Source organism: Elaeis guineensis, chromosome 3 (assembly GCF_000442705.2).
Source record: "Elaeis guineensis isolate ETL-2024a chromosome 3, EG11, whole genome shotgun sequence".
Taxonomy (NCBI): domain Eukaryota; kingdom Viridiplantae; phylum Streptophyta; class Magnoliopsida; order Arecales; family Arecaceae; genus Elaeis; species Elaeis guineensis.
Window position 1 is genome coordinate 83,041,344 of NC_025995.2, and position 23,718 is coordinate 83,065,061.

At 37.7% G+C, this 23,718-nt stretch overlaps 1 protein-coding gene across 4 annotated transcripts in view; it reads right to left on the bottom strand.

Moving 5' to 3' along the window:
- The window catches only part of LOC105041915 (uncharacterized), a 44,840-nt gene that overhangs the window by 19,134 nt on the left and 1,988 nt on the right, over positions 1-23,718 (bottom strand). For 2 of the 4 annotated variants that reach the window (XM_010918984.4, XM_010918983.4), the window contains exons 4-8: positions 15,737-15,886; positions 14,759-14,890; positions 13,054-13,204; positions 12,928-12,966; positions 12,763-12,837 (exon numbers count right to left, since the gene is read on the bottom strand). In XM_010918984.4, coding sequence (XP_010917286.1) covers positions 12,763-12,837; positions 12,928-12,966; positions 13,054-13,204; positions 14,759-14,890; positions 15,737-15,886 — 547 coding nt within the window. Of the gene's footprint in view, positions 1-12,762; positions 12,838-12,927; positions 12,967-13,053; positions 13,205-14,758; positions 14,891-15,736; positions 15,887-19,987; positions 20,286-23,718 lie in introns of those variants that run through there. The other 2 variants (XM_073253868.1, XM_073253867.1) reach the window with 2 other exon arrangements.

Below are 23,718 nucleotides of genomic sequence, written 5' to 3' on the forward strand. Positions count from 1 at the left end.
ACCCCTTCATTATCTTCAAAGGGATTTGGCTTGTTCATAGTCGATACATTCTTTCGTGTGCTTGACCTTCATTGTCGAGTACACAAACCCTTTGATTTGGTGATTTATTTTTCAGTCCGTGGTAGAAAATATCAGAAGTTTCCAACACTTCCAACCCAATTGGGTCTGCCTTCGATCATCCTCCTAATGGATCGAGTGGGAAACTTCAAGGTATGAATTCTTCCTATCGTCTTGATGGAAAAAATTACCTCCAATGGTCACAAATAGTGAAGACATTTATGAAGGAAAAAGGCAAGCTAAGTCATCTGAATGGAACGGATCCTAGCCAAGAGGATCCAAAGTTTCAAAAATGAGATGAAGAAGATTCCATGATCATGTCATGGTTGTAGAATTCGATGTTATCCGAAATTAGCAGAAACTATATGTTTCCTACAACTACCAAAGATATTTGGGAAACAGTCAGGCAAACATACTCGAAGAAGCAAGATGCAGCAATGCTTTTTGAATTGAGGATCAGAATCTTGGCCACTAAACAAGGTACTCTCTCTGTTACGGAGTATTACCATCTATTAAATGGCCTATGGCTGAAAATTGACCACTGTCAGGATCTAAAAATAAAATGTGTTGATGATACACAAACTCTCCTGAATTTTATTGAAAGTAACAGGATTTTTGAGTTCTTAGCAGGTCTAAATGCTGAGTTTGATCTAGTGAGAGTCTAAATTTTAGGCAAGAAGCAACTACCATCTCTTAATGAGGTGTTCTCTATTATTCGGGCTAAGGAAAGTAGAAGAATGGTGATGCTTGAGTCACGGCCTATTGAAGGATCAACATTTCTCCCTACAAAGACAGCTGATGGTGGAAATAAACATGCAAAAAATCAGAAATAGCGAGCTAATAAAGATGGCCTTTGATGCACATATTGCAAAATGCCACTACATACAAGAGAAACATGTTTTAAATTGCACAGAAAGGAACAAATCTTGAGTCGAATGAGAAGTTTTAAGGGACAAAGAAGCCAGGCTCACGTAGCAAACCAAGATGGAGGCCCTCAAGAGGTTTCGATTTCCACTGATAATGATATTCGAGATTTTAATAAAGAAGAAATTAAAAAGCTGCGAGATGTACTCGAATCTCTTTCTAAATTTTCTAGTACATGCTCACTTGTTCGAAGTGGTAAGTGCCCTATTTCTGATTCTATTAATGCCTTAGATATAGTACATTCAAACTCATGGATTGTTGATTCAGGGGAAACAGACCATATGACCCACAGTCCTACAAAATTCGTTACTTATAAACCGAACCCTGGAACCCAAAAATAACAATGGCCGACAGATCACCAATCACAGTTGCTGGTCAAAAAAACATCCAACTAACACTCTCTCCCATTGCAAAATGCCCTACATATTCCCAAACTGTCTACCAACCTGATCTCCATTCACCAAATCACAAAAAATTTGAACTACCTAATCACTTTCTTTGACACTCATTGTGTGTTTCAGGACCGAAAATACGAGGACGATTGGAGTTGCTAGAGAAAAGAATGGGCTCTACTATCTGGAAGACATGAAGAGAATAATGGAGAAAGAGAATCGACTGATGCTATCTTATTCACAAGGTGCCCTCACCAATATCTTGTCACTTCAAATAAATCTGAAATTTGGCTTCAGCAGTATCGTCATGGTCATCCTCCTTTTAGTTTACTTAAGCTTATATTTCCATCATTGTTTGAAAATATTTCTGTTGAAAATCTTCACTATGATGTTTGTAAACTTGCCAAATACCATAGAGTATCCTTTCCTTTAAGTTCAATAAAGTCTGTTGAACCCTTTTCTTTGATTCATTCAGATGTTTGGGGACCTTCAAAAATTCCTAATATAACTGGGGCAAACTGGTTTGTGACATTTATTGATGATTGTACCCGAATAACTTGGTTGTTTCTAATGAAAAAAAATTTAGAGATGACAAACATCACTTTAAGCTTTTACAAAATGATTAATACTCAGTTTGGTGTTGGAATAAAGAGAATAAGAATAGATAATGCTAAGGAATACTTTAATCAAACTCTTACTACCTTTTTCCAATAAGAGAGAATCTTACATGAATCCTCATGTGTGGACACGCCCTAACAAAATAGGCTAGCTGAACGCAAAAATAGACATCTACTTAATATTACTCGCTCTCTGTTATTTCAAACCCATGTCCCTAAAAGATTTTGAGGAGAAGCTATTTTGACAGTTACTCATCTCATAAATAAAATGCCTTCTCATACCTTAGGAAATAAGAGTCCGATACAAAATTGTCCGACTTTTATCCAAAAATTCATGTCACAAGCAATCTTTCACCTAAGGTGTTCGGGTGTGCAGTGTTTGTCCACATTCACAAACAATTTAGAAGTAAACTTGATCCTAGAGCGATGAAGTGCATTTTCATAGGCTATTCAAATAGCAAAAAGGGCTACAAATATTATCACCCCCAAACCAAAAAAGTTTTCATCTCAATGGATGTGACATTTAATGAAGCAGAACCCTTCTTTTCATCTTTTGACCCTCATCTTCAAGGGGAGAAAATTGTGCAGAGAGAAGATGAGGGAATGGACAGTTCTTCTTGACTCTACACCATACGAATCTGTCCAACCTTCATCTGAATCTATTCAATCTGCACCATCCGAACCTGTCCAGCCTTCATCTGAATCTATTCAACTTGTGACTGCTTTATCTCCTATTGTCCCATCATCACCTGTTGAACCATCACCTATTCTGATTCAACAAGATCAACAAGAGATTGGTTCCGTCTCCATACCAACTTCCAGACCATCCCCGAAACAGGTCTACACCAGAAGAGAGAAGTCCATTCTGGACCAAAAGCAACTTCAAAAATCCGACCCGATACAAGGTACAGAAACCTCTCACTCTTTCTCTACGGATAATTCTGATTTCTATGATCTTAATTTACCTATTGCCTTGAGAAAAGGGACCAAAAAATGTACTCAACATTCCACATCCTTATAACACAAAAGTTTTCTTGCCTCTCTGGATTCTATTAACATTCCAAAAACTGTACATGAGACATTAAATGATAAAAATTGGGTAAATGCCATGAAGAAATGAGTGCACTTGAGAAAAATAGGACATGAAAAATGGTTCCTCAGCCTAAAGGGAAGCAAGCAGTGGGATGTAGATGAGTTTATACCCTAAAGTACAAAACTGATGAGACATTAGAGAGGTATAAGGCAGGGCTAGTCGCAAAGGGTTACATACAGACTTATGGAGTAGATTATCAAGAGATATTTGCTCCTATGGTAATGATGAATACAGTGAAGATTTTGTTGTCATTAGCGGCCTACTTCGATTGGGATTTACAGCAATTTGATATGAAGAATGCATTTCTACATGGAGATTTGCAAAAGGAAGTGTTTATAGAGCCACCACCTAGATTTGACATGAGCTTTGGTCTGAACAAGATTTGTCACTTAAAAAAGGCTCTTTATGGAATGAAGCAGCCCACGAGAACTTGGTTTAGAAGGTTTATAGAGGCAATGTTAAGGATAGGATATAAGCAAGGACAAAGAGATCACACTTTATTTACTGAACATTCGAAAGAGGGTAAGCTCACTGCTCTTTTAGTCTATGTGGATGACATTATTGTAATAGGAGATGATATGGTCGAAAGGGAATGCTTGAAAAGGCAATTGAAGCAAGAATTTGAAATAAAATATCTCGAAAAGCTTAAGTACTTCCTTGAAATTGAAGTGGCCTACTCCAAACAAGGGATATTTGTATCCCAACGAAAATATATGCTTAATTTACTTAAAAAAATAGAAAAACTTGGGAGTAAAGCATCGAGCATTCCAATTGACCCGAATCATAAGCTATGCAAAAATGAAGGAGAAACAGTTGATAAGGGCAGATATCAAAAACTTGCGGGAAGACTGATTTACCTATCTCATACGAGGCCAGATGTTGCTTATGCTGTTGGGTTAGTTAGTTTATACATGATCCAAAAGTAGAGCATCTAAATGCAGTTTATAAGATTCTTCAATATCTTAAAGCTACATCTGAAAGAAAAATTTTATTCAAGAAGGGTAGTGAGTTAACAATGGAAGCTTATACTGATGCAGACTTTGCAGGGTCATTGATTGATAAGAGATCTACCACAGATTATTGTATATTCCTAAGTGGTAACCTAGTAACATGGAGAAGAAGAAAAATCGATGGTTGCTACATCCAGTGTAGAAGCAAAATTTAGAGCAATGGCACATGAAATTTGTGAACTATTATGGTTGAAAATAATTCTGAGTGATCTCAAAATTGGAAGAGAAAGACCTATGAAGCTATATTGTGACAACAAATCAGCCATTAGTATTGCTCATAATCCAGTTCAGCATGACCGGACTAAACACATTGAGATAGCTAGGCATTTCATAAAAGAAAAATTGGAGAATGGTCTAATTACAATTCCCTATATGTCTTCAAGTAATCAACTAGCTGATATACTAACTAAGAGGCTGCCTACAGCACGATTTCGAGAGATCACTTGCAAGTTGGGAATGGAAAACATCTACTCTCTAGCTTGAGGGGGAGTGTTGGATAGAGACAATATTCTCTCCTTGAATATCTCCAATATTCTTTCCCAGAATATTATCGTGAGTTGTCAAGAATATTTTTATGGTTGTCAAGATCTTGATTCTCCTTGAATATCTCCGATATTTTCTTCCAGAATATTATCATGAGTTGTCAAAGAATATTATCATGGTTGTCAAGATCTTGACTATTATGCTCACATCATTATAAGGATTGTGGGGTCAAACTTACCATATTTTCTTGATTGTGATTATTAGACACATTTGTATAGTTACCATATATGTTTGGATATAATTGTAAAGCTACCATGATAGACTTTCTACTTTAGTATATTTATAGATATGTATTCATAAAGTTGATAATAAAAAATACAATATAATCCTTTTCCATTCACTTCCATTCAACAATATTCCTACCCTGGATTTCAAAAATCTTATCGGCTAGTTTGGATTTTACAGGATTCGGTTGGATTGGGCTAGTACAACCAACAAGATCATAAGCTACAAGCTGGGCCAGGAAAAATATCTAAGAAGAGCTTTGGAGTGGGCAGGCCCGAATCCCATAGGGAGAAAAACAAGACCTGCTAAGATCATTTTTTTCTCCTTATAGGATTCGGGCCCATTCCAAAGCTCTTTCTGCATATTTTATGAATACAACCCTAGTCTAGCATGTAGCATGCGATCTTGCTGGTTGTACTGCCCCAATCTATAAATCCTACAGGATTTTCAGCCCAATCCTATAGGAAAAATCCAAACAGGCCCTAAGTATAATTTTCTAGGATATATAGATACTCTTTTTCTCATCTAACATATGGCTTAATCTAGCAATTATCTTCTAATTTTGAACAAGAGAACGATATGATTTACGCTTGGCCAATCATTTTAGGGATCTTTCAAGATCATCAAAGTGCATCCATATTGCCCACCTGCTAGTCCCAGATTTTGCTGTTACAAGTATTCTATTGTGTGATACAATCATTCAAGTGCATCCTGATGTAATTGTAGTCTCTTGTCACAATCCATGAAAGTCACCATCTTATATTTGTCAAAGAATTATTTCAGCAATAAATCATCTGCTCTACAGATATTATGATGTAGATCCAATCCACAATATGTGAGGTCTGAAAATATCTCAGATCTGCAATTAAAGATGACATCTAAAATAGTTTCATATTCCGACATGGAAAATCTACAAATGAAACAAACCTAGCTCCCAAAAGTGATCATTTTTACAATATGGTTAAACATTTAAAGCAAAAAGAAGGTGAAAAGATAGGACAAGATATAAGAAGAGAATTCAATTCTTTCTTTCATCACTGGGACCTGATTTTGCACCATCTCCTCTCTTGCTTTTATTGCTAACGAACATTATAAGATGATATGATTCCTTGATTAGGAAAGAAACAATCAAGAAAGAGAATAAGACACTCAAATTTTCTAAGAATTGATTACTTTTTATCTCTACAAAACCAACATAAAATGCCATAGAATATCTCCAAATACAATTTATGCTTAAGATACTCTCAAAACTTTCTGACAATCAAAAAGTTTGTATCTCTACAAAACCAACATAGAAAGCTATTGATTTTAGGAGGATCACCAAATTTGATGTGAATCATTTTAGCCACTACAAATAGGGTTGGACAAAGTCCAAGAGCAAGATCTGCTGCATCAAAAAGCGGCATCACATGCCAAACTTTCAAAAGCCATAACCTGAGCATATGATGCCTAGGGATGGCAATGAGTCGGATCGATCAATATCCATAACCCCCCCCCCTGCCATGAAAAAATCTATACCCATATGCGCCCCGTACCCATCTCGGGTCAGGTCGGATTAGCTAAAATTGAGGGTGAAGATTAAATCGGGTTGGGTCAAGTATACTCACCTTGCCTTGAGTTGGGTCGAATAGGGTTGGATCAAGTTGGGTCGGGCCTCAAAAAAATCCCCCAAATCCTACAAATTATCATGCTTCTACCAAGATTAAGCTCTCAAAACCTCAAGGGACCAACTCACACCGCCACCATTAATCTCCCTTAGGTGCTCTCCTTCCCACAGATCTCCCAAAAAAGTGAATAAAATGAAAAGAAGAAAAAGCAAAAAGGGAAAAAGATGGCTGGGAAAATCCCTCCAATCTCCCTCAGGTGCACTCCTTTCCCACAAATCTCCAAAAAAGAGAATGAAATGAAGACTAAAAGAAGCGAAAAGGAAAAAAATGATGGTAAAAGATCTTACCTTCTAATTTTTTCCGTCTTTCCTTTGTTTTCATTGATTTTTCCTATGCTCTCCCCTGGTTTTTCCTCTATTTTTCCATCCATGGTAGTCTCAATAGAGTGGGAGGCTTGAAGTGGGGCCCTTTTTTCCATCCTCAAGAGTCTCAATCAGGTGGGAGGCTTGGAGTGGAACAGAAAACCTCTCTTTTCTCCATCCTCAGGAGTCTCAATCGGTTGGGAGGCTTGGAGCGGCTGAATAGGAAAGCTAGGGTTTTGTGTTGGGTGTTAATATATAAGAGTTTAAACAGTTGGGTGTTTATATACAAGAGTTTAAACAGTCTCTCTCTCTCTCTCTGTGTGTGTGGTCGGATTCGGGGCAGGACATACCATTACTGGTACCCAACCCGAATCCTCTTCGAGTTTTTTCGTAAAACCTATACCCGTCCCGGATTTTAATCAGATAGGATAAAATCCACCCCATTCTGGTCGGGTATCTGGCAGATCAAACGAAATTGCCATCCCTAATGCCCAATTGAAATGATTCTTTAAAAAAAAAATTGAGCTCTAAGACGTGGTGCCCCCTCCCCTAGTAGGTGTGACATAGCTAGCGATCCAACCCGAATTCCATCATTTAAGCTTGGAAAAAGGCCAATCAAACCGTAAATTTCCTTTTCGGAAGACTTTGATTGGGCATATACTTTCAAAAGAATTAAGCAGAGAAACAAAAGGCAAATGTAGAAGTCGAGATTTATCTTCTATAGGATTTTAGCTTATTCTTGTTTATTTTCACTAGTCATATCTATTTTGGGAAAGATGGTCTTGTTTGAAATAGAAGAGAAATTCGATCCGGATTATACAAAGGTAGACCTCACTTAGCATAAATAGAGGATATGTACCTCAATTTTTGATCATCTATGAAGGAAAAAAGGGCTTAGACCTTACTTTTGCCAAATTTTCTACTTTTTTCTAAACCTTTTTGAGAGATTTGAGTTGAACAAATTGAAAGAATTTTTCTTTCTCCTGAACCGGATCGGCCATAAATATCTCCAAATACAAATTAAACTTTCCATAAAGCAATCTAGACCTATAGAAGGGCCAATAGATAATATTCTTACTTAAAATGGGATAATGAGAACTTAGTAAAGGAATAGACAAAAATTAAGTAGGAAAATCAAAAGAAAATAGAACATGACTAATCTCTTAGAGGATGTAAATGAAGAAATCCTAAGAACCAACAAAACAGCAATCAACCAAAAATATAAAACAAAAAAAGGAATATGATTAAATCTACATATATTTCAAACTTAAAATACATTAGTAGTTTTGAAGAAGACTAAAGAAGATGCAAACAGATTTCCAAGTGTAAAAGTTTAACATATAATAATTTATATAATATATTGAATTTAGAGGAATATGAGAATCAAACTTATAAATTAGTTGGAATGAGGGTGAGCATATCTAACAATATTAATTAAATTAGTTGTATTAGGAATGAGGATAATAAGATATTGCAAAAGATAAAGAGACCACAAAAAGATGGAAAGGATATCTTTAGAAACTATTAGATAAGGATTAACAATTATGATAGAGAAATTTATATAGAACTGGCATAGTTAGGGAGTTGTCAAGCTTTTCTGTTTAGTATAAAAAAACTTAAATGGAGATAGCTTCAAAAATAATGTAAAAAGTCAAGGCACTAGTGTGAGAAAATAACCACCTAAGATTCAGAAAATCATTGGTGATAGTTGATTAACATTTTTAATGAGATTAAAAACACCAAGAAGACATCAGATAAGTAGAGATGTGTTTCAACACCCATGTATAATAGTAAAGATGTGCACAATTATTATAAATTTCACATACCAAGCCAATCTATAAGTTATAGTAATGCTAACAAAAGATTACAACTACAGATGATGAAAACTTTTTTAAGCAAAACAAGGAGAGAACACCACGCATTTCATTAGAGATGAAGCAAGTAACAAAGAAAAACAAAAAGCAAACCAAAACAAGGAATGAGGGAAAAACAAGAAAAGGAAAAAGAGAAAAAGAGGAGGCAAGGGAGCCAATCTAGCCAAACAAGCCCCTACAAAGCCCTACATATATCAGCCCCAGCCCAACCCTTAAACATAGCAATCCCAACATGAACCAAACTGTTGGGCTTGTGCAACCTGAAGAAATAAGCCACCCACTCAATCACTAGCCAGTCCATTAATTCAAAAATCAAAAGAATCAAGCTAGACTCCACCCAGCTGGCTTCCCTCTGCAGAGTCTTAAAGGTATAAGAGCTGTCACCCACATGCTCATTGCATGAGGGACTGCAGCAATAGTTAGTCATTGATAAAGATAAATTCCTTTCTGGGTTTGACATTCTAGTTAGCAAAAGTTCTATAAGCTTCAAAAATAGGTTATATAGAGACATTCAGCCAAGATTTTAAATATCCGTGCCGAACCTCACAACATGTTTCCATTGGAACAGTATGGTATTGATACAGTGGTCCACCCCAAGATTAACAGCTACCAAAAAAAAAAAAGAGAAAAGAAAAGCTGTCACATCACACCAGTACGGTTGGTACAGTACTACCAGTATGCACCAATACACACTAGTAGAAACTGATACATATCAATACAAAGAGCTTTTTCAACATCTTAGCAATCATACAGATGTTGGTTTCATGTCGAAACAGTATGCCATCAGCAGTACCATCCAACTCCAGTGGTTTTGAAAGCATGGATTCCACAAAACTCAGGCTAGCAGGAGATGCATCAACATCTATGAGAACCAAAGTATGGAGCACCATCAAAATTCCAATGCGCACAGTAAATATTTTTTATGATGAATCAACTTTATTTAATAGATTAGGTATTCAAATAAAGAACTTTCTAAACAATATCACAATTCAAAATCAAATTTAGGCCCAATAAAGTACAAATGGGATAGTGTATGCTTCGCACATCATAATGTATAGTTAGAGCACAGGCTGCTAAAATTTAGGATGAATTCGTTGTTATGTTTGTAATAGAATAAACATATTGTATCATTTTACATTAATTTTCTTGCAAAAGGAAAATATATTATAAACTAATAATTCACATGCAAAGCTCGAGCTTCAACTACTACAATTTAGGACTAAAGGGTCCCTATTCCCTAATAAAGAAGGGTTCTTTAATTTTTGTTACATCTGTTGCTTGCAGATGATTGCTTATTGGTGGATCGGGCAACTTTCCGGAATGCGGTATGCTTCACAAGCATAATCGAGGATTATTGTCTTGCCTTAGGGCAAAAGGTAAATCTTAACAAGTCAGCAGTCATGTTCCGTCCGAGAATGAAGGCCAATTGAGATAGGTGATCAGAGATAGATTGGGGATCATGAAGCAGAGAGGCACTTGGCACTATTTGGGGTTTCCTATTGTGAGGCGCCGACCAAGGAGGGCAGATTGTTCAAGAGTGGTGCGGGCGGTCCAGAAGCAAATTGGGGGCTGGCAAGCTAGAGCCCCATCCATGATGGGTAGGGTGACTCTGTTTAAGTCCGTCCTTAGCTCGATTGCCTATCTATCTTTTGTCAAACACTGTTGTGCTAAAGACCTATCTGGTGAAGCTTGAGCAATAATTCAGGGGTTTCATATAGGGCTCGCACAGGCATATCGGTGGGGTGCACCTCGTGCCGTGAGAAATGGTCTGTCAACCAACCAAGGATGGGGTCTCGATATTCAATCATTGGCAGTGAGACATAAGGCCTTGTTAGCTAGGCGTGCTACTAGATTCCTTTTGCAACCGAAGAGTTTGTGGAGTACGTGATGAGGGCTAGATATGACCCATGGAACTTTGGCACGGACATCTATGTGAGTCAGAGCTATTCATTTATGTGGAGGGAGATCTATGGCCGCGCCCCTAAGGTATTGGCTTGAATGAGATGGCTAATTGGGGATGGTCAGATTGTGGATTTTCTTCATGATTCCTGACTTGCTGACCTCTCTTTAAGTAGATGGCCTACCTTCATCGGTGTGGAGGCTGGGGAGTCCATGCGGATATGCGATTTGTTTAGCTCAGATGGCAGGGGCTGGGATGTGGATGGGATTTCTCGACTCTTTGATGCCCCTCTAGCAGAGTGTTATCCATCGCAATTCTCTTTCATGGCAGCCATGACATTAGGGTTTGGAGTTCCTCCTGCAATTTGACAGTGAGGGCGGTAGGTCTCTACGACATGTATCGAGGGGAACCAGTAAAGTACTTTGATGGCACTAGATCTAAAGATTCGGGGTGCATCCAAGGGTGAGCTTGTTTCTGTGGAAGGTGGCATGGGATCGCCTCCCTACAAAAGCAATTTTGAGGGGTAGAGAGATCGACCTTCCGCCTACCCATCTATGGTGCCAATTGGAGAGGACTATGGGGCATGCACTGCTTTTGTGCCCTAGAGCTAGGCAAATTTGGTGGGTGGCAAGTTTTACCCTAGGTGCCCACATCAAGTCATCGATTGGCCTTGGTCTCTTGCCATAGAGCATGTAATCTGAGGCGTCCAAGCAGGGCGATGTTCCGGCTGTTTATATTGCCTATCACATTTGGTTATCCAAAAATAGTTTGATGTTTGACCTGAAGAGAGATCCAGCTAGATTTATCCTGAAGAGAGCTTTGAGTCAGGCTTCTAAGTTTACCCATCTGATGTCGACAAATCTGACCATGAGGTTGTCAGACATTTGGGGCCCCCCTTATGCTTATGCAGTATCTTGATAAATCTTTATCATCTGGGCACCCCCACCTCTGACCAACCTCAAGGTCAACTTTGATGACAGCATGGTCGATAGCAGTGGTAGAGCTGGTTTTGTCATCCACGGATGGGATTCCAAACATATAGCCACTAGTGGTAGTCACCTTTTTGAGCCCACTATTTCGGGAGCAGAGTTGCGGCAGCCTAGGCTGGTATCGTTTTTACGAGGTTGACTCTAGAGGCTGACTCCCTCATCATCGAGGGTGACTTAGCCACGGCTATGAGCTAGATGCAGGACCACCTGAGGGAGGGCCCCACACACCCACTACTGGCTGGTATCTAGAGACCACTGAGGAGGGCTGCATTTGTAGATATTCAGCATGTCTATAGGGAGACGAACAGTGCTGTGGACTGCGTCGCATCTTTTGTTGCAGAATACTTTGACGATGTTCTGTGGACTGACCATGGGATCGCTCCTGGACCTTTTCATGATATTTTGTTTTCTGATCTTCTTGGATGTATTCACATCAAACTTGTATAAATACTCCATCTTAACCAAAAAACAAAACCACAAAGAGAAGGGAAGGCCTAAGATAACGTGGATGGAAGTTGTCGGAAGGAACAAAGAGCTCGTAATAACATCAGAGATAACTCTAAACAGGATGATGAGCAAACATTCATAGAGAAGACCACAAATAGTTGTGAAAAGTTTGGATGGCAATGTTTTGTGGTTACAGAAACATATATCTAAGTGCAAGAAAAAGGTATCAAGAGATTATCAAGTTTATTCCAATCTCAAAGTTGGAAAAAGGGCAAAATCGCTGCATCTTACTAATTAAATCAACCAAAGATAAACCCATGAGATAATTTAGAAAAAGTATTGGCAAGGAAAAGAAGAAGAGAAATACAAAGGCACTCTCAAGTTGCTAATAGAATGCTAATAGCACATAATATAACTCTGAAATAGACTGCAAGATAACATACATATATATAATCTTCACATTGACACAAAATTGGTCTCCACCAAAGGCAGCCCAGGATTTCAATGATGTTAGTAGTTAGTACAATATACAAACTTTGTCAGTTACATGCTCCACCATATAACAAATATCACAAACTGAGATAATTTTCAGAAACATATCACAATCAATCAAGTTACACATCTGATTCACTCTAAGCTGAATATTAGGAAAATCAAAGAAAAAATTTATTTATTTGATAATAAGAAGTTGTGTAATGTTTAAAAAAAATGCAACTGCATACCCGTTTTACAATTTCATGCTTTATCTCATAGTTTGCAGCCTCCAGGAAGATCTTTCCACATAGTCTCCGAGCTAACTATTGTAAAAGGAAAAGAAAAAATAAAGAATTGAGACTATGCAAGGAGATTTTACTCCACATGTCATGACAAGCAAAATGCCTTCATACCATTTCATAAATCTTTGTCACAGCTAACATGCCACCACCCTATTGAGAGATAAACAGATTTAGTAAGATAGCCCAATGACAGTAGAATATAATTTGGCTGAATACAAAGTTTTCAAAGAACAAAACCTTCAGAAATATTTGCTGGAGTTCTTTTGCCCCAAATCTCAATGCAGAAAAAGCATGCACCTTCCACTGGCTGAGTCCAACTTCGAGATTTCCATGACCATTTGAATGTTTGGTGCCGTCCCATGGCAAAGAAATGCCACCCAGCTCCTTGCTGATTTCAAAACCAAGTCCAAAAATCCAAAATAATAACTAGAAAAATCTGATATCTAAATGAAAGATGGAAGAGGAGAAACAAGGAATCTTTTCCAAGGGAATTACACAGTTATGTTTCTTTAAATAAAAATTTTAAAAAAAGCGCATGCTAACTGTTAAATATCTTCATAATGTATCAACTAGAAGTGCAGAGAATCTCATGATAGCAACAGAGCTTTAAAACCTATACCTAAGCACATAGCTCCTGCCCACCAGAAAAATCAGTGTGCACCTCTCACTCTCATTCCTGCACTATGTTAAACTCTGAACAACATAAAACTCAATTTCCCCTCCAGATCTCATTGTTGCTCTCAGTCCTAACTTCTCAATTATGATCTTAGCCATTTTCATTGTATCAGAAGGTGGCATAACCCTCTCAACATGCCTAAAGCTAAAAAAACATACCTACATGGAGATATTTGAGATATTATCATTCAAAAATAATAATTGCCTTCCTGTTTTATGAAAAGTTCCTGGACCAGACAAAATCAACATTTTTTCATGGCTGGCTTCAAAAGGAAGGATGTTAACATCCGCAGTAGAGACAGGTTTAAACCTCCTCATAAAATGCCAGTTCACTAAGTTAAAATGCCAATATTTCAAAGAGAAGGTGAACATCAGTGCATGGCCTGTGTCTATATTGTCAGTTTGGGATGTCTGGGTGGGGGAGTAATAAGACCAAGGAAAAATCTCAGATTGGGCTGGGATATGTAGGTGATGGCAGATTAGTGGAAGACTTGGAAGCAGAGAAATGAAAGAATCTTTAGGGCAACACAAGCTTTCAGCGGAAAAAATTATTAGAGAGATTGATATTTTTGGATGGAGTGGGCCCAGTTGCTCCAAATAAATATGAAAAGGACATTTATAATTTCAGATCAGGGTGCTTCCACTTATGGCAACATTATAATGGCTTCAATTCATTTTCTCATAAAATGAATAGATGGGAATTCAGTGGATTAAGAATATACATCACACAAATGAAATTTGGCAGCCTAGCACTCAAGACCAAAAAGGGTGAAAGAAGCGAAGATAGAGAAGTCTACACAATATTTCAAGCTTCTAGTTCAAGGGCAAACCACATGCAAGATTTCAAGAGCAAGAAGACATGTATCTATGCTATGCCAATAATGAAACAGTAAGCAAAATAAAAGTGATTGCATGATGTCCATTTGATTTTATACTGCAAGTATGATTTATTTGGAGCATGGTGATCCTAGTTCAAAGAAAAAAAAATTGGTCGCTTTCTCATTTTTTCTTGACCATTCAGGCTTCAGGATAATACCATAATGGTCAATTTATGTCATGGTGTCTGCAACAAATAGTTCTTCTCACAAGTCACACATGCAATAATTTTAAAGTATCAGTTTATTGTCAACATGAATCAAACTTGAATCATTAGCTTAGATGGAATTTCAGTTTCCATTCAGATGGAAAGATGCCATACATGAATTTGTTATCTTTTCAAATGCTGATTTTTTTTATATTACTGGCAGACAAAACTCATAAAAATTACCTTGAATATTCATTCAACATGTGAAGAAAAATTTCAACTTCAAGGTCTTCTGTAGACAATTTCTTTGAACATGGAATGCCCAGTTTTCTCCTCAGATCAAGTAAGACATTTCTGTAAGATGGTCTCCAACCCCTTGCAACAAAAGACATAAAAAGGTTGGATACTTATACAAAGGGTACATTACAGGAAACTAAAGTTAAATTGGTTTCTGCCTTAGAAATAAAAAAAGAAAAAAAAAAACAAAAGAAAAGAAAAGAAAGCTTGCTTGGAAATCCTTTTAACATATGTACGAAAGAAACTGAGAGGAATAAGGCTGAAAACATTAAGGGGGTGTTTGGTTCGTAACCGAAATCGGAATGGGAATGGGAATGAAAATCGGAATGGCTTGGAATCGGAATTAGAATGGCCAAATCCTCTGAAGCGTTTAGTTCGTGACTGGCATCGAAATCAGAATCGGAATTGAAATGAAAATTTAAATCCATTGAGGAAAATAGAGATTGAGTTCTATATAGATTGAGCCATTTCCATTCCATCCTGGAATCAGAATAGAACTCCTCCCCATCAAACGATTGGAATGGGAGTTACCCATTCTGATTCTGATTCTGATTCCAGACCCCCACTCCCCCCAACCAAACACCTCCTAAATGGTCTAAGGATTCAAATTTCGGGTAGGCGTCCTACAGGACACTGGGATGGGGTACCATCCCATATGTCGGGACAAGTCTGTCTTGCCACCATCTCAGTATCCTGATCGATACATCTTGAGACATAACCTATCCCAAGTATCAGGAGAAAGTGATGGTGGCACATCCTGTTCCATTAGAAAACCAAGACAGCCCCATCCTACGAGATCTAAAACCTTGGTATGGATAAAATTCACCAAAAGAAGAAAACAGACGAACAAGTAAAGAATCATAGTTTGAATTAAACTGAAAGATGTCAAGCAGAAAGACCCAAAATCCAGAAAACTTCACCAACCGCAATGTTGAACGGGCATCTGCTGCAAGGTAGAAGAATCTTGCCTCTAAATGTGATATAAAATCTTCTCGTTCCTCAACAACCTCTCCCCCCATAAGAAAATCAGCATGTTCTTTGCTTGTAATTGATTTTAGCAAGGGACTGAAGTAGCTGCAAAAAAATTCAATTTGAATCACTATACAGATAATAAGGATGCTTTGATTAAATACTTTATGAGCTAAAAAACTAAAAGTAGGTACAGAAAACAAAATGAATATTTGGCTATATGTATGCAATTGCTTTTATATTTCTTTTTGAAAAATTACTTAGACTCCCCCTCAACTTAGGACTAATTTCACTTGGTACCTCTTGAGTTTAAAAATTTTCAAAGTGGTCCTTCAACTTAAATAATTGGTTCAATGTAATCCCGCTATCCATCTTCATTTACCAGGGCTCATGGGATTCTATCATGTGATGGTCACTTAAGACTTTTAGGATTAAAACACCCTTGTAAGGAGTGGTTTACATGGAGAGGAGTGATGGCAAGGACAGATGACTAGAGATGGAGAAGAGGGATGAGGAGGTTTAGAGAGGAGGAGAAGGTGGTGTTGGAAGAGAAGGTGGTAGGAGTGGGTGGGGCTTGGGACTAAGTCAGATGAAGAGGAGGGATGAGGATGGCATTAGAGTTTAGAGAGAAGGAGGAGGTGGTGGGAGTGAGTGGAGCTTGGGGGGGGGGGGGGGCGTGGTGCAGGGGGCTCAGGTCCAGGTTAGATGAAAAGGATGGATGGAGAGAAGGGATGAAGATAATGGTGGTGTTTAGAGAGGAGGAGGACGTGTTGGAAGAGAAGGAGGTGGTGACAGTGGATGGAGCTTGGGTGGACCAAGTTAGAGAGGAGGGATGAAGACAGCAGCAAGGTTTAGAGAGGAGGAGGAAGTGTTGGAAGAGGAGGTGGTGGGACTATGGGAGTGAGGAGAGATGAGAAGAGGAGTAGAGAAGGCATTTTTTGATAAATAAGCCATTTATATATAGGTAAGTTGTCCCTTATGACATCTTAAATTGGAGTGAGAAGAGATAAAAAGAGGAGTAGAGAAGGCATTTTTTGATAAATAAGCCATTCCTATATAGGAAAAGTTGTCCTTTCGAACAACATCTTAAATGCGTTGGACACCACATAAGGCTTGGGACTATATTGAACCACTTAATTAACTTCAAAAACCACTTTGAACTTTCTAAACTCGAGGGATACTTAGTGAATTGGCCCTTAGTTGATAGGGTATTTAAATGATTCTTCCTTTCTTCTTTTAACAATTAGAAACCTCCATCAAACTGACAGGATTAAAATTACATGGCTTCAACTATTCATAAGATTGAGAAGATGATATGCAGAATACTCTCTTCCATTACCATCTCTATAATGCTACCATAATAGGTATAAGAACTCCCATGATTCTATATATGAGATGGAGATAATTGCTTTGGAGACATTGGCAGTGAAGTGGAGACCAATCTTTCACATAGAGAGAGAAAGGGGGAGAGAGAGAGAGATCTGTAATCATTCTCATGGAAACAGGGAATGACGAGTTATGATATTGCCCGTAATACTTCACTTCATTGAGATTTAACGCCATTAAGATTCTTCTGAAGTTGGTATGAAGCATCTAGACAATCCTTTTGCAAATGAGTTTAAGCTCCTCTTTCAGCAGCCAAAAATGCCCTTAAGATTATCTGAACCTCAAGGGCATTTTGCAAAAAGATAGTGCCAATAATGGTGAGTAATGATATGCTTGTAGTATTTCACTTCATTGAGATTTAAGGCTACCAAGATGCCTTTGAAGTTGGTTTGAAGCATCTAGACAACCTTTATGCCACTGAGTTCTGGCTCCTTTTTCAGCAGCCAGATATGCCCTTGAGATTAACTGAACCTCACACCATATGGCTCTTCATCAGATGAGACAGTGACAAAGGGATTTACATAGCCAGCCCTCAGTAGATGGATAAGGCCTCTAGGTTGGATTTGTTGGATTTGAGACCACTGGAAAGTCAGATTTCCAAAGGAAGTAGGGTTTTTTGCCTTCTATTTAAAAGTGAAAATGTTCCATTAAGTAAATCTATGACACCATCCAATCTCATATGATGAACTTGCAACGAAAGACAGTTAATGAAGTCAATCAAACATTCACTTTCATGGCTCTAAGCCTCTAACATATAAGGTGCAAAAAGATTGAATTCATGAAGATCTGAATTCAAAATAGAGAAGATAATTAGTTTGGATTTTAATGTCTTTTTTTCTCTCTGGGTTTAATTTGGATATTGAATAGCTCTAAAGTATAATTTCAAAAATGTTTTCCCTGAATGCATATCCTAAACATCTTTAATGTGTAATTTGAATATTGCACTCAACAAAGCATAACCTTACAACAGTGCATCTATCAATTTTATAAGTAGGATTCTCATATATAAAATTTGTTTTGCATTTTTATTTTTTTAAGTAGCCACCACATATTACAAATTGACAACCATGACCTTTTGTACAAATTTCAAGCATTCATTCTCTTGAGTTTGATCTATCCAAATTAAATCGATTGGGAGCACCTTTAACAAGCCAACATGAAAAATGCAGATATTTTAACATTAAAAAAAATTGTACATTTACATAACACAAATTTATATATGTTTGTACTAAAAATATTGTTATCTAGTTATCAGCTCGGATATAGCTAGTATCCGAACCTAACCCAGTAAGCTTCTAAGACCAGTTTTTAGATCTTAATTTAACTATCTTCTGACAATCAAGTTAGCTTATCAAGCTATTGGGTACTAATGACATCCCCACAATCATGTTTGATTTCAGATATTACTTCCTTCCACCAATTCAAACTATGTATTTAAAAACTTACTAAGAAGATGAATTCTTAAACTTCTTGACCAAACTCATCAAGTAACAGAACACAATTATGTCATGCATCTTACACTAACCTATACAATTTTACAATGGAACCAAGAGAAAAATCAATGATTTAAAAATTTAAGAGAAGAAAAGGCATATCCACAACCTAAAAGCTGCATCAACTAAGCATTGACTTGACCAATTTTTACTTTTTCAAAGTTATCTCTCCTGAGTGTTCCCACTTAATAGATAACCACCCTTTCCTCCATGCATTCCTATCCCCTATTCTTCTTTCCACGGTCCACAAAACTACTACCAAAAACCATACATGTTACTAGTTCTATATGGTACACACAATATGCACCCTATACCAACACAGACTCCAACATTTTATCTCACTCCTAAACACGTCACAATCCAAAATTGGGCAATATTTGTCGATTTTGAATAGTACAAACTAATTCAGCTCATATACTGAATTGAACCTCAGTTCTGTATCTTACCTTATCGATACATATGTCCAATCAATAGAGGGTGGTATGGGCCAGTATGATAGATCTTGCTTTTTTGCATCTAGGCATACTTCTCACAAATCACCACCACTATCTCACCATTCTCCTCTCTTCCTAAACCTTTGACTCAAGATTCGCCATCTCAATACCGAATTGCAGACCGGTACCATCCCATTACAGTATCAATATACGATACAGTACAAAACAGCGACATATATCGAATATCGATATAGTACAAGATTGCATATTGATTCGGTACCGGTACGGTATGCCCAATACAGTACAATACCGATCAGTATGGCAAACCTTACTCTACCCAATTAAGACTGTTGATAATCAGAATTGCTTATATTTCTTTCATGTTACAAGAGGCTCTATATATACAGCAATAGAGGTCTAGATACAATGAACCTATTGATCTCCTAATGATATATTTCCTAAACAGGACTTGATATATTTCCTGTTTAGGATTATACAGATTTCTCGAATCAATTACAATAGGAAACAAAACAATGACAAATATCTCCTACTCTAAATATGGAAATACATAAATTACAATCCCTGATTTGTAGACACAAATCAAGGAATATAAGGATATCAATCAACACTCCCCCTCAAGTTGGTGCGTGTATGTCATATGCATCAAGCTTATTACATATGTATGTTACCCTCGGACCCCGAAGTGATTTGGTGAAGATATCTGCTAGTTGATCGTTAGAATTCACAAACGAGATAGTGATTTCTCCAGAGATGATCTTTCCTCGGATAAAATGGCAGTCAATCTCTATATGTTCAGTTTGCCTATGGAAGACTGGATTGGAAGCAACGTGCAAAGCTGCTTAATTATTACAAATGAGTTTCATAGAGCCTACCTTACAAAACTTCAATTCTTGAAGCAGTTGTTTCAACCATATAAGTTCATATGTAGTAAGGGCCATAGCTCGATATTCTACTTCTGCACTTGATCTGGCAACCACATTCTGCTTTTTGCTTTTTCATGAGATAAGATTGTCCCAATAAGAACACAGTACCCAGAAGTCGATCTTCTATCACTAGGAGATCCTGCCCAATCTGCATCTGTATATACAACAATGTCTTTGTGGCTTCTATTTTCATAAATCAACCCTCTTCTGGGAGAACCCTTAATATATCTCAAGATCCAAACCACTGCATCCCAATGACTGTCACAAGGAGAGTTAAGAAACTGACTTACAACACTAACAGCAAAAGATATGTCTGGTCTGATCATGTGAGATAATTTAATTTTTCCACCAATCTCCAATACCTGCCTGGGTCAGAATAGGGCTCCCCCTGATTTGATAGAAGTTTCACATTTGGATCCATAAGAGTATCGATTGATTTACAATCTAATATCCCAGTCTCTTCCAAAATGTCAAGAGCATACTTTCTTTGAGAGATGGCGATGCCTGTTTTTGATTAGGCGACTTCAATCTCAAGTATCGCAACCGATCCAAGTCCTTAGTTTGGAAGTGTTGAAACAAGTGCTGCTTTATGCCTTTAATACCGTCATGATCATCACCTATAATGACAATATCATCCAGGTAGACCACAAGGTAGATGCATGATTAGAGGACGAATGTTTATAAAATACAGAGTGATCTGCCTCACTACAGATCATGCCAAATTGCCGTATGACTTTACTAAATCTTTCAAAACATATCCGGAAAGACTGCTTAAGGTCATATAGCGATTTGTGCAGCCTGCAAACCAGACTCGTCTCTCCCTGAGCAACAAACCCAGGTGGTTGCTCCATATAACCTTCCTCCTTCAAGGCACCATGTAGAAGGCATTTTTGATATCCAGCTGATATAGAAGCCAATAGTAGCCATTGATAAGAAGAGCCGGACAGACGCCATCTTAGCAATAGGGGAGAATGTGTCTCTATAATTAAGACTAAAGATCTGAGTATAGCCCTTAGCCACAAGACATGCTTTCAAACGATCCACTTGTCCATCAAGGCCTACTTTAAAAGTAAAAACCTATCGACAACCAACTGTAGATTTTTCAGAAGGAAAAGAAACAAAAGTCCATGTGTTATTGGATTCCAAGACTGCCATCTCAACAATCATCGCCTGATGCCATCCTGGATGAAAAAATGCTTCCTGGACAGTTTTAGAAATAGAAATGGAAAACAAGACAGAAACAAAGACATAATGGGATGAAGATAAATGATGATAGCTCAAAAAATTATAAATAAGATGAAGATTACAGGTAAAGCGTATATCTTTACAGAGAGCTGCAGGCCAGTTAGTGGAATGCTCGGATGGGCCCGGGACAGGTGGAGATGCTAGAGCAGGAAATGAATCACCTGAATCTTGAGTGGGAACAATCTCTGAAATCTCAGATTGTGGTCGACGTTGATAAGTAATAAGTGGGCATAGTGCGGAATATATCGGCTGAACAGGCGGAGCAGGAGGTTTGGGAGAAATAGAGACTGGCAGACCAAGGTAGGAAATCGGTAAGAGCTGAGAGATGGATTCAGGCTCCACCAATGAGCTGAAATAAGGTGTGTCCTCAAAGAAAGTGACATCTGCAAATATGTAAAATCGATGTGCGGAAGGAGAATAACACTGATATTCCTTCTGAACCCGAGAGTAACCAAAAAAATGCATTTAATAGCACGGACAGACAGTTTATCAAGACTTGGAGAAAGATCATGCACAAAATAGGTAGAACCAAAAACACGAGGGAGAAAATGTAACGAGGATCTTTAGGAAACAAAAGAGAATGAGATATTTTGTTATTTAAAATAGATGATGGCATTCGATTTATCAAGTAACCAGCAGTGAGGACAGCATCACCCCAAAACTTTAAGGGTGCATTAGCATGTAACAAAAGAGTACGAGCTATCTTAATAATATGATGATGTTTTCTTTCTGCTATGTCATTTTATTGTGAAATATGTGGACAGGTGGACCGATGAATCATGCCATAAGATGCCATGAAAGAATTGAAGAGAGCAAAAAAATATTCTTTTGCATTATCACTATGCAAAAGGCAAATAGGGTGTCCAAACTGAGTTTGAATTTCATTGCAAAAATTTTGAAAAATAGTAAACAACTCTGAACAATCTTTCATTAAGAATATCCAAGTACACCTTGAAAAATCATCAATAAAAGTAACAAAGTACCTATATCCTAAGAACTGACATGACTAGGATCCCAAATATCAGAATGAACGATGTCAAAAGGAGACTCTGCTTGATTATTTACTTTGTTTGGAAAGGATGCTCGAACATATTTTTTAAGCTGACACAACTCACACTCTAAAGACTGTAAATGAGAGAGATGAGGGATCATCTTTTTTAGCTTATTTAGATTCGGATGACCCAAACAACGGTGAAAAAGACTTGAAGACTCTGTGACAGCACATATAATAGAAGATGGAGGCTGGAGATAATAAAGTCCTTATGATTCAGATCCTATGGCAATCGTCTGTCCCATGCTTTGGTCCTATATAAGAAAAGAATTAGCAGTAAAGGTTATAGAGCAGTCAAGAGTGCGAGTAAGTTGACTCATAAAAATTAAATTAAAAGGACAATTCGGTATAAAAAGAACAGAATTTAAGGATAAAGAAGAGAGAGGTGTAGCTTGACCAATATCAGTGGCTTTAGTTTTAAAGCCATTGGCGAGGGTGATGAAATGTGGCATCTTGACAGATGATAATTTTGAGAAAATAAAAGGATTATCAACTATGTGATCAGAAGCAACAGAATCCAAAAATTCAAGATCCATCAGACGAAGAATGAGAGAGGCAAACCGTAGAATTATCAGTATGGGCAACAGTAACAGAAGATGAAGCTTATTGGGCTGCTTTAAACTGAAGATACTCCTTGTATTCACTGTCTGATAAAACATTCTGGTTGTCACTTTCAATACCTGATGCCTGAGATTGTATCACATTAGCTGATTTCTCTGAAAAATCATGCAAAGAATAGCACCGATCTCGAGTATGGCCCAAGCAATTATAAAAGGAACATTGAGGATGATTACCAGATCCACGGCCCCCTCTACCACCACCACAACCACGGCCTCGGCCTCCATGATCAGCCGTGTTAGAGACAAAGACTGAAGATTCTGAGACTGTTTGGAAACCAATTCCAAATGCTGTCTCTAGAGAAGGAACTCGTAACAAACAATCAATAAGATCCTCCACCGTAGGAATATTAGGATTTATCAGAACTTGATTCCGAATAGAGTCAAAATCTTTATAAACACCGTGGAGAACGAACATCATATACATGTTGCCAAGCTTGTCCAGCATCTTCTAAAGATTATCTCCGATCAGTATCAACTTGATTTCTTCAATGGTGGATTGAGCTTTGTTTAGATATGAGGGTAGGTCATGATCCATCATTTTGAGTGTTGCCAAGTTATAGACAGAATCATACAGATGTTGTATATCATTGGAATAGATGCTCCGAGCTTTCTTCCATATGTCATAGCATGTTTTATATGAGCGGAAGTGCACTAACAGCTTTGGATCAATGGACTGCCATAACAAGGACACCAATTGATAATCAGCCTTCTTCCATTGATCCCTTTCATCAGCATCGATATCTTCTGCCCTCTTGGTTAGATGC